At 34.6% G+C, this 12,702-nt stretch overlaps 1 protein-coding gene across 5 annotated transcripts in view; it reads right to left on the reverse strand.

Annotated features, from left to right (window-relative positions):
* Positions 1 to 12,702, reverse strand: part of ELP3 (elongator acetyltransferase complex subunit 3) — a 95,137-nt gene that overhangs the window by 40,144 nt on the left and 42,291 nt on the right. For all 5 annotated transcript variants that reach the window (XM_031950942.1, XM_031950943.1, XM_031950940.1 and 2 more), the window contains one exon: positions 8,452 to 8,542. In XM_031950942.1, coding sequence (XP_031806802.1) covers positions 8,452 to 8,542 — 91 coding nt within the window. The remainder of the gene's footprint in view (positions 1 to 8,451; positions 8,543 to 12,702) is intronic.

The following is a 12,702-nucleotide window of genomic DNA, read 5'->3' on the forward strand; positions in this document are numbered from 1 at the left end:
TTTAGTTTTTAATTTTTATACTGGCATAATTAGTTTCAAAGAAGTGGGGAAGACTTGGTATGAAGGTATGCAGAATAATATGAGTAAAATGAAGAGAACAGTTTATACTCTGATAACAACATTGTAAAGAAAAATAACTTGGAAAAATTTAAGAATTCTGATCAACGCAGTAACTGGCCATGTTTCCACAGGATCTATGATAAAGCTGTTACCTATCCCAGAAAAGAAAGTTGATAAGATTCAAGATAAAGAATGACTTTTTTTTTTCCATACATGGTAAATGAAGGAATACTTTGCTAAATTACAAATATTTGTTACAACTGTTTAGTTTTTAGTTTTTCCATCGGGGCAAAAGGTGGGATCAGTAGGAAAAAAGGTAACTAAAAGCAAAGAAAGTTATTGAAATGTTTTAAAAACTACTTAGAAGAGAGCAGAAAGCACTTACTATATATATATATATATATTTTTTTTTTTTTTTAATTATAATGACTTTTTATTGACAGAACCCATGCCAGGATAATTTTTTACAACATTATCCCTTGCACTCACTTCTGTTCCGATTTTTCCCCTCTCTCCCTCCATCCCCTCCCCTAGATGGCAAGCATTCCTATATATGTTGAAAATGTCGCAGTATATTCTAGATACAATGTATGTGTGCAGAACCAAACAGTTCTCTTGTTGCACAGGGAGAATTGGATTCAGAAGGTAAAAATAACCTGGGAAGAAAAACAAAAATGCAAATAGTTTACATTCATTTCCCAGTGTTCTTTCTTTAGGTGTAGCTGCTTCTGTCCATCATTGATCAATTGAATCTGAATTAGGTCTCTTTGTCAAAGAAATCCACTTCCATCAGAATATATGTTCATACAGCATCGTTGTTGAAGTATATAATGATCTCCTGGTTCTGCTCATTTCACTTAGCATCAGTTCATGTAAGTCTCTCCAAGTCTTTCTGTATTCATCCTGCTGATCATTTCTTACAGAACAATAATATTCCATAACATTCATATACCACAATTTACCCAACGATTCTCCAATTGATGGGCATCTATTCATTTTCCAGTTTCTAGCCACTACAAACAGGGCTGCCACAAACATTTTGGCACATACAGGTATATATTTTAAAAGAAAAGCAAATTACATATATTGTAGTTTCAGGTAACAATCCTTTTCCTGTTCTATTATGTATAAAAAAGTAATTTTAACTTTTTAAATAAAATAAACTTTATAATGGTATTGTTTTAGAAATTAGAAAATACCATTCACTACACAGAAAAGAGTTCACTAACTGTTCTTTAGATGAATTTTGGAGCAGCAAAGTTTTCCAGAGATGCTAGAAGGAAACGCCACCATTCACTACACAGAAAACAGTTCACTAACTGTTCTTTAGATTAATTTTGGAGCAGCAAAGTTTTCCAGAGATGCTAGAAGGAAATATGAACTATTCAGTATCTCAGCCTATTCACTTTCCGTAAGCTATACTTTGGATGGTTTTGTTCTTGATTTTGCTATCACTCATAAATGTACTATACCTCAGTTCAAGAACTGTGAAATCCCCCTTTCTGATCATAATCTATTCACTTTTCATTTTATTTTTGCCTTTTCTATAAAAATCTTTTTCTTCATTTGCTGTGACTTTCAATGTCTTGATCTTTCAGTTCTTTTTTGGGTTATCTCCCTTGCACTAGCCATTCTCTCCTCTTCTTATCTTGAGCCATTGGTGAACCAATTCAACTCTACATACTCCTCTCCTCTCCAGGCTCATTATCATATGACCAATTATGCCCAGCCATTTGTCATCTTTGCTCCTACATACATGTTGCTGAAAAAAGGTAGAGCAAAATCATATGACCATTCTGACTGCGTCCACTACAAATTTATATTACACAACCTCAACAACGCCCTCATTGCCATTAGGCAATCCTAATATTATACTTCATTCTCCCACTCTCCAAAGCAGCTCTTCCAAACTTTTTCATCCCTTCTCAAACTTCCTATGGTTCCCTCTCCCCAACTTCTTAGTTTAGAATCTGCCTCATACTTTACAGAAAAAATTGAGGCCATTCATTATGGTTCCCTCTTCTTCAACTCAAATCACGCAAAGATTCAGTCTGCCACTTATTTCCTTCTCCAAACAATCCCATTTCATCTTATCTCCTCCAACAAACTGCTTCCTCTGTCATCCCTACTCTATTACTTATTTTCAATCTCTCCCTATTTAGCGGTTTATTCTCTATCTACTATCTACAAAAATGCCTCCACCCTGAAAAAAAAAAAAAAAACTTCACTTGACTCTTCCACAACTACTATTTATTATCCTTTTTCTCTTCTGCTCTTTGTAGCTAAACAACTCAAAAATGCTGAGGAGTTTCTATTTTATCTCCTTTCACTCTCTTCTTAACTTCTTGCAATCTGGCTTTGAACCTTGTAGTTCAACCAAAACTGCTCCCTCTGAAGTCACCAATAATTTCTCAATTACCAAATCCAAAATCTTTTCTCACTCTTCATTTTCCTTAACCTCTCTGCAGCCTCTGACACTGTTCATCACTCTCTCCTTGGTATTCTCTTCTCTCTTAAGTTTCAGGACACCACTTTCTCCTGGTTCTTCTCCTACCTATTAGACTACTCCATCTCAGTCACCCTTTCTGGATTCTCCTCTACATTACATAATCTAACCATAGGTATCCCTCAGAATTCTGTCCTAGAACCTCTTGTCTTGTGCTTTTTTCTACCAACTGCAATTTGGATATTTATAACATCATTTGCAGGCCATACAAAATTACCAATTTATGACTCGAGCAGTGGGAGGTTGTTGTACCTAGTTTTTAACTCATCATTGCCTTTGGTTACCTTAGCAAATGATTTCATGAACTATATAAGGCCCATGGACTGGATGTTTCCCATCCCTGTTCTATACTATGTCATGTGTTGATCTCATTAGCTCCCTAGGATTTACTCTCCCTATGCTGACAATTGTGCATTTATGCCATTTTGAACTGGGTGTCCAGCAGAATATTAAGCTCAATCTGTCCAAAACAGAAATCATTATCTCTCCCCCAAGTCTTTCCTCCATTTCCATAAAGAGTAACATCCTCCTCCCAGTACCTCAGCTTGCAACTTAACATTCTCCCCTCATATCTCAGGCCATATAGCCAAGTTTTTGCCAAAGTCTGTTATCTTCACCTTTCCAACATCTCTCAAATATGCCCTCTGCTCTCCTCTGACACTGTCACCAGCCTGCTCCTGGTCCTCATCACTTCACCCCTGTGTTACTGGGTCTGTTGGTGGGTCTGCCTATCTAAAATCTCTCCTCATTCATTGGAATCCATCCTCTCTTCAGCCACTAAAATCATTTTCCTAAAGCACAGGTACAATCATGTCTCCCATGTTCTTGGTTATTACTAAGTCAAAGTTGAACCCAATCCCAGTTTTATTTAGGAGAAATTACCAGGATTTCTGGAATACAGGGTCAAAGTAAGTAGAAAGAATGAAATTGGTGAAGAGGACAATAATGTAACACTTTCATTAGAGGTCACTGATGCTCAGAGGGTAAAAAATGAAGGAGCAGAGAGGATTCTGGGGAGATGGTGAAGTAGGTCAGAAAATTCCAAGCATTTCAAATTTCCTCCACAAATAAGATAAAAGAGTATACAAGAACAGTAAAAATAAACAGGAGCTGGGAGAGAACAGTGGCCCTCCTGGGACAATCAGGGAAGATCAGAAGATAGATACCAGGTCCTACCTGAGATCATGAAATATAAATACCCTAGGATATCTCCGCTGAGGCAGCTAGTGGGCGGTCCCAAGGCTAATGGGGTTGGGAGTGGAATTTTCACTTCCTGAACAGTGTGGGGTGTTGGGGGAAAGAGTGAAGAAACCTCTGCTGGTACAGGATGCCGGGCCTAGCTGTGTCGTCCCCTCGCTGAGAAGGAACCAGCATGTCCTAATGAATGTAGAGGTGATAAGGCAGGATTAGTGGGAGGCTCTCCCAGAAGAACAGAGATCCTGATTTAGGTTCTAGCCCAAAGGGGAGGACCAAAGGAAGACCTAAGGCCAGAGACCTTATCCTCCCTATCCCAGAACTAGAGGAAAACACAAAACTGTTGTAAATAATAATAGTAAGAACGAGCAAGCAAAAAAGAACCCAACCACAAAAAGTTACTATGGAAATGGAGAAGACCAGGGTTTGTTTTCAGAGAGGATACTAAAGAAAAAAAAAAAAAAGCCTCTTCCATCCCCAAAGAATACTGTTAAATGAATACATATAGAAACTTTCAAAAAAGACTTTAAGAAATGAAATGAGAGAGGTTGAAGAAAAATTTTAAAATAAAATCACAATCCAAGAAAAACAAGACTATAAAACAAAGTCAACCAACTAGAAAAGGAGATCCAGAATCTCAAAACAACTCCTTGAGAATTAGAATCAGATAAGGGGAAGCCAATGAAGTTATAAGAGATCAAGAAATAATAACACAAATAAGAATGAAAAAAAAAAAAAGAAGAAAATGTGATTTTTCTAAGAAAAACAAGTAAAATGGAGAATAGATCAAGGAGAAAACATAAGAATAACTGGACTAAGGGCAGCTAGATGGCACAGTGGTTAGAGCACCAGCCCTGGACTGTTAAGTATCCACTTAACACTTTGTAGCTATGTGACCCTGGGCAAGTCACTTAACCCCAAAAAGAACAACCAGACTACCTGAAAACTATTATCAAAAAAATAATCTTCACACAACAATACTAAAAATAGTTTAAGAAAATTGTCCTAATATGTTAAAAGAAGAGGGGAAAGCAGATAAAGGTGTGCAAATTAATGTAAATGGGTTAAGGGTGGGTGGAGAAGATACAGGCAAAATGGTTGGAGGGAGGGTAGGTTAAGTAATAGGAGGGCAACACAGCAGGTTAAAGTAAAGCAGAAGAGTCTGGAGAGAAAGAAAATAAGATATAAACATAAATAATAAAGGTCAGAAGTAAAATTTATTAGGTTAAAAAAGCATGGATAATAATCAAGATTCTAACAAAGTTAAACCTAAAATAAATTTAAAGAGAAAAATAGGGAAACTACATTATGTCATTCATATCAATATTGTTTTAGATTTTTAAGATTACAAGACAGTATAAAGTTGGAATAATGCTGTGATGTAGGAAATGATAAATTGGTAGACTTAGAAAAATATGGAAAGACTTGGACACAAGAAGGAAGATGTTATCCACCTTCAGAGAAACAAAAGACAAACAAACAGTAAGGCTAATTTACATAGATCTATATGAATGTATTGCAAACACATGTATATGATTATAGATGTCTTTATGTATCTGTGCATATGTATACATGTATGTAGGTTTACATGCATAAATATATTCACTCAGCCTTTTTGGGGGAGGGGGAGAAAATGGAGCAAAAAGTGCATGGCTGAGAAAAGAAAACTTACAGGGAAGCAAAGAAAAATTCTGAATACAATGTGTACTACCTATTTCATAGTCTTTCTTGAAATGGAAATTTGTTGTTTTCATTTAAAATTCTCTTATGTTCACTTTGTAAATGGAAATTTTTTTTCTTTTGAAGTCATAAATAAATACATTTTTTAAGAAATAAAGGAAGCTTGCAGATAGTAAGACACTGATCTGTACTGGCATAAAAAAATATTGTAGATTTAAAGATGCCAAAATAAACAAATAAACAAACAACCAAAAAAAATCATAGAAGGGAGAAAACAATTAAATGGGGAAAAAAATAGAATCAAAGAGAAAAATTGGATTTTCCATAAGGAGTATATGACTACACAGAAGAAATTATTCAAATGATCAAAAATGAAATAAAAGCTCTTGAGAAAAGATTTGGAAAAGGAAGAAAGTATTATAACTGATCCAAGAAATGATCTCCATAAAAGTAAGAATAAACCAAATAGAAATCAAAAGCTTCATGAGATCGCAAGAAATATTAAAATAAAAATCAAAAGATTCAAAAAATAAAAGGAAATATAAAATATTTTACTTTAAGAAACAATTCCCTGGAAAACAGGATAAGAAATTATGTAAAAATCACTGGATTCCCTGAAAAAAATTTTTTTTAAAGCAATTGCCTACATACTATATTTCCTTTTTTTTATTATACCTTTTTATTTACAAGATATATGCATGGGTAATTTTTCAGCATTGACAATTGCAAAACCTTTTTTTCCAATCTTTCCCCTTCTTCCCCCCACCCTCTCCCCCAGATGGCAGGTAGACCAATACATGTTAAATATGTTAAAGTATATGTTAAATACAATATATGTATCCATATCCATACAGTTATTTTGCTCCACAAGAAGAATTGGAATAATGTACAATTAACCTGTCAAGGAAATCAAAAACTGCATACTATATTTCAAGAAATCCTAAGTGAAAACTGTTCAAATAAACTAAAACTGAAGTTCAAAGTAAAGGCAGAATCTATTGATTACCTAAGCCAAAAAATGAAAAATCCCCAGAATGTCATAGTAAAAATCTATAATTCCCACGTAAAAAATAAAATAAAAATGCTGCTAAAGCATTTTTTCAACACACACACACACACACACACACACACACACACACACACAATTCCCCACTCCTACCCTCCAGACTGTCTTACCAATTAAGGATAAAATCCTTAATTGTAGTGGGAGGAAAAAAAATAGACGACTAATATTTCACTAGAACAGGAGAGTTTCACACATTTCTGATAAAAAGATCACAGGTAAGAAGGAATTTGGAAATACAAACACAAGAATTAAGGGAAACCTATAAAGGTAAATTTATCTGAGCAACTGAAGGTGATGTAACAAGTACTATGATGATATAGTACAAACAATTTAATAGGAGAAGAAATGGGACCTTAATGTTCTCAAAAGATATTGAGGGAAAGGGGAAAAAAAAGTCCTGAGAAAGAATTGGGTCTGCTCTAAGGGTTCTTTGAGGGATGAGAGGGGGAAAGTTAAATTAGAGCAGAAGGGAGGAAAATGGAGGTGAAACTTGCTATTTCTCTTAAGAAGAGTGGAAGGTGGGGGGGCCCAGGCATCAAATAAAATTCACTACCAACTGATTCAGACAAAGCTGGGTTGAAAATACAAAAAAAAAAAAAAAAAAAAAAAACAAAAAAACACCCACATACAGACAATTCCCAATAGTTTGATTTAGAAATAATACAGTTTAATGGGGAGAAATGTAAAGGGGAGAAGTATATTGGGGAAGGAATAATTGCAAGCAAAACAAACTTCTTAATACTGAAGAGAAGATTAAGAGGGAAAAAAAGAAAAAGAATCTAAGAAGGTGCCCATCACTTGAAGACTGGTTGATGAAATTCTAATATATGAATGTGATAGGATATAACCACAATACTATTGGACAACAAATATTTGCAGAAAAGAAAAAAAGATTTCAGAGAATTCTGGATAGTATGAACTGAAGCAGAGTACAAAGAATAGAAACCAGGAGGACAACTTATATAAATATAACAATGACAGCTAGGCAATGGACTTAAAGTGCAGAAAGAGACATATTCTTGAACATGGTCACCATGTGGGTTTATTTTGCTTGAGCTTATTTATTACAAGGTATTTTTCTTCTCTCTCAGTCTTGAATTATGAAAATTCAGAATATAAAATACAAGAAAAAATTACCATGCTATCCTTTGCACTGCTATTTTATATATATATATAGCTTATATGTAGCTAGTAATAATAGCCTTTATATAGTGCTTTAAGGTATGCAAAGTGCTAAACATAATTATCTCACTGGAACCTCATGGAAGCCCTCTTAAGATTGGTGCTATTATTATATCCATTTTACAGATGAAGAAATTGAAATAAACTGTAATTAATTACTTGCTCAGGGTTATACAGTTAGCAATTATCTGAGGCTAGTCTTCCAAGCTCTCATGTTGTAATCCACTGCATAAATTATCTGGAGTGACCATAGTCAAAGGTGCTTAGATGAATTCCAAAGAAATATTTTAAAGCTACTGTTTACATATTGATGAGGCTATGATTGTGAGAGAGCTAATCATAGGATGTGAATGAAAGTAGGAAAAAGCCAAAACTGTCTTCTATTGCTTGTTAACTACTTTATGTATTTTATTTTTGTATTCTCATATACATCATAAATTCTTTGAGGGTATCGGATGGATTTTTAAAAATACTTTTCAAAGATATTAGGTGCTCAAAAAGTATTTGCTGACTAAAAGGGAGGTGGAAGACATAAACCCAAATAAACAAATACTCTGATCTATGAAAATGGCAGAGGCCTGAGCTAGTGCACCCCGAGTGGTCCCTGACCACAAGAATCACTTGCTGAGAACAGGTATATTAAACAATGGCAATGCCTAATAAGTTTGTAAATTTCACTTGGAAGATACAACCTAGCAGAAAGCTCCCTTGGTTGATCCAATTATTCTCAACTCAATCATGAGATTCTAATTATTTTTTTTACCTGTATTCCAAGGTCTTTCATTCTTGCAAATGCGAGCTCCCTCAAATTTCCATGCTCTACTCCTGAGCTGACTAAAGGCATTGGAATATCTCTGCAGAGGAAAAAGAACATAAAAATAATGTTGTGTTAAAGCAGATTTGTTCCACAGAGTAATCAGTTACATACCCTCACCCCCACGTCCCCGCCCATATCCCCAGACACCAGGTACAAAGCATTTTACTTCTCACATCTTTTCATCAGTTTTCTCATTTACAAAATTAAGAAACCCATTCCCCAGGATCACAGAGTAATGTACGGTTGACGAAAATTACTATGCAGCACTAGAAAATGTTATAAAAATGACTAATAAACACCTATAATTTTCTGATGATGATACAAAGTAGCATGTTCTACATGAAACTAGAAATAAAAGTTCAAAAATATTAATTTAAGGAAGGAAAATCCTAGTGAAGTAAAATGGAACTACTGAGTCTTATTTTAATCTCCAACTTGTCTTTAAGGCCTCATTTCTCATATCTGGAGATCTATTATGGTATTCATAGACATTCAAAGGAAGGCAGCTTTTGTAAAAAAGCATATAAAAATTCAAAGGCTTTTCTTGTTATCACTGTATTTTTAAACTCTCATATGGTTAAAACAATGTAAATATTAAAACAATGTAAACATACAAACTAGAGAAATAGATTTGGCCAAATATTAAGTAAAATTTTCAATAATTATAGGAAACAATTTTCTCCATCACCAGAGATCTTCAAGTGGAAGTTGTATTAATGTTTGTCAGGGATATTAATATAAAAGGGATTCCTCTTCAGGTATTAATTGAAATATATGGCCACTTCCAACCTTAGTTTATCAGAGGCAAAGAAAAAAATAAGATAAAATATGTATACGTGTGTATACTATTTACACATACACATGTAACATATTTACAAATATATTAGTATTTTGTAACTATAGAGTATGGTTATCATTGAAGTTGTTCCAATTAATTCTATCCAACAAACTTCAATATCTGAAGATGGCACAAGAAACACTATAAAAAAGAAAAATCTACATTGGGACTATTGCTCGCCTTTTGGACATCTATTTCCTACTCAACTTTTAAGTATTAGAAGTCTTTGTACAGAGAATATGCCAACTCTCTTTCCTTTCTACTTCAATTCTCTAAATGGATTTGATTTTTTCATATCTCTTCTCATTGACTTCTATAAATGCAAAGAAAACACAATTAGCCAATCTGTTAGTTTGTTTTCCTTATTAGAGATGATATGATATTCCATGTACAAAAATTCAGACAATACTAAGAGTACTTCAAAAAAAGGTCTGTAAGGCTGTGGGAGAAATAGCCTTTTCACATAGACGATATAAATCTAAGGTAGATTCTAAGTGCTGCTTCTGCTAATTAACTGAGCCAAGGTTATATAAAGAGGGCCAAAAATGAAAAGGGACTAAAAGAAGAGCTACAAAATGAATAATTTCTTTTCCTAAGATCGAGATATATTATTGTGTGCATGGGTGATTTTGAAAAATTTTAATGAAAAGTTAACGTGTTATTTTAGGACTATAATTTTTTTTCTTTTTTTATTATTATAATAACTTTTTATTGACAGAACCCATGCCAGGGTAATTTTTTTACAACATTATCCCTTGCACTCACTTCTGTTCCGATTTTTCCCTCCCACCCTCCACCCCCTCCCCTAGATGGCAAGCAGTCCTATATATGTTGAATATGTTGTAGTATATCCTAGATACAATGTATGTGTGCAGAACCAAACAGTTTTCTTGTTGCACAGGGAGAATTGGATTCAGAAGGTAAAAATAACCCGGGAAGAAAAACAAAAATGCAAACAGTTTACATTCATTTCCCAGTGTTTTTTCTTTGGGTGTAGCTGCTTCTGTCCATCATTGATCAATTGAAACTGAATTAGGTCTCTTTGTCAAAGAAATCCACTTCCATCAGATTACATCTTCATACAGTATCGTTGTTGACGTATATAATGATCTCTTGGTTCTGCTCATTTCACTCAGCATCAGTTCATGTAAGTCTCTCCAAGCCTCTCTGTATTCATCCTGCTGGTCATTTCTTACAGAACAATAATATTCCATAACATTCATATACCACAATTTACCCAACCATTCTCCAATTGATGGGCATCCATTCATTTTCCAGTTTCTAGCCACTACAAACAGGGCTGCCACAAACATTTTGGCACATACAGGTCCCTTTCCCTTCTTTAGTATCTCCTTGGGGTATAAGCCCAGTAGTAACACTGCTGGATCAAAGGGTATGCACAGTTTGATAACTTTTTGGGCATAATTCCAGATTGCTCTCCAGAATGGTTGGATTCGTTCACAACTCCACCAACAATGTATCAGTGTCCCAGTTTTCCCGCATCCCCTCCAACAATCATCATTATTTTTTCCTGTCATCTTAGCCAATCTGACAGGTGTGTAGTGGTATCTCAGAGTTGTCTTAATTTGCATTTCTCTGATTAATAATGATTTGGAACACTCTTTCATATGAGTGGTAATAATTTCAATTTCATCATCTGAAAATTGTCTGTTCATATCCTTTAACCATTTAGGACTATAATCTATTAAAACAGAAGATCTATATTTCATCAACATTCTAGAAAGGGCCTAATTCCTTTATTTTTTACAAGTGAACAACTGAGACCTAAAGAAATTATATAAATCAGTCACATAGCTAAAAGTTGTTGTTCGAACTTACTAATGAAGGAGCAGAAATCAAATCAGTAGTATCCAGAGTAGAATGCTTTCAATTTGGCTAGAAATAAACATATTTACTGCTCTTATGACATCTAAGCTTTGTATGCTACATAAGCCTAGGAGGCATCTGGATACAGATGATTTGAGTCAGCCAGTTCTAGTCTGAAATTCTAGGTAGGACTAGTGCCTCCTGGATATGTACTTTTAATATTCCTCTCAGGACAAGAACCAACAAATGGCAAGGGAGACGGGGCACAGATATCCTTGGCTATTTGTTCGTATACACCCTGTGAGTTTCAATATTTCATACACACACACACACACACACACACACACACACACACACACACACACACATACACACACCTTTTAGACACTTAATAACTGTAAGATCCTGGACCAGTTACAACTTTCTGGGCCTTTGTTTTTTTCAAGTATAATGAGATAATGCTAATAATTCTCTGCAGGGTAAATGAAATGATCATGAAAGTCCACTGACTTGTCAAAGCATTAAATAAATGAGGGCTGCTATTTTTTTTGGTAGCATTATTGTAATACAGGGGCCATTAATTTGTACATAAGGATCCCAATGGACCACACATTCCATTAGTTTTAAACTGTAACTATCTATTTTGTTCTATTTTTGTTTGTTTTGTTAAATAATTCCCAATTACATTTTAATCTGACTTGGGCCACACTTAAAGAGTGCAAGAGGCTACACAAATATGACATCTCTACTCTGCAGCCTTAATGCTCAAGACTGTACAACAGCCTTTCTTTCAGAGTTCTGCACAGTTTTGAAGGCAAGTTAAAAGATGTAGCCAGTAACTATACTGTGAGATACTGTGGCAATGCAATGGATGAACTACTAGGTCTAGAATCAGGAAGATCTGAGTTCTAATCTAGCCTCAGATATGTAGAAACTCAGATATGTAGAGAAAGTGACTCTGGATAAGTCACTTAACCTGTCAATCTCATCTTCAACAGTAAAATGAATTAATTGAATCTACCTTCCAAGATTTTGTGAAGATTAAATGAAGTGATATTTGTAAAATGCTTGGCACACCTAGAACTTAAGAAGGTCTTGGAAAGGCTGTCAGTAGGATCATTAGAAACCTCTGATCACAAGTGAGATTTTATTTTCTCTCCTCCTCATCAAAGTTATTCATCTCAAGACCAGTGAAATTACCATTGTGGAGAGGGGAACAGTAAAGATCATTTTAGTCTTTCCCAAATAATCAAAACTGGTTTGAGAGAAGACTTCATTTTCCAAGTAAATTTCCCTTTAATAACAGTAGGAAGTAATGGCAGAGAGTTTTCTGCTGTGTTCTTCCCATCTTTTCAAAGGGGCAGAAAAATTCTGATACTATGTGTTTATTGTCATTCTCTTCTACTTCCAAACTGCATTAAGATTCCGGGGTGAAATGATAAAGTAATATTATATTTTTAAAAAATTTACTCTGTCCCAATCATTCATACTTTTAAGACTCTCAAAACACTCAACGGTTTTAATAGATTGGT

Source organism: Sarcophilus harrisii, chromosome 2 (assembly GCF_902635505.1).
Source record: "Sarcophilus harrisii chromosome 2, mSarHar1.11, whole genome shotgun sequence".
In the NCBI taxonomy this organism is placed as follows: Eukaryota; Metazoa; Chordata; class Mammalia; order Dasyuromorphia; family Dasyuridae; genus Sarcophilus; species Sarcophilus harrisii.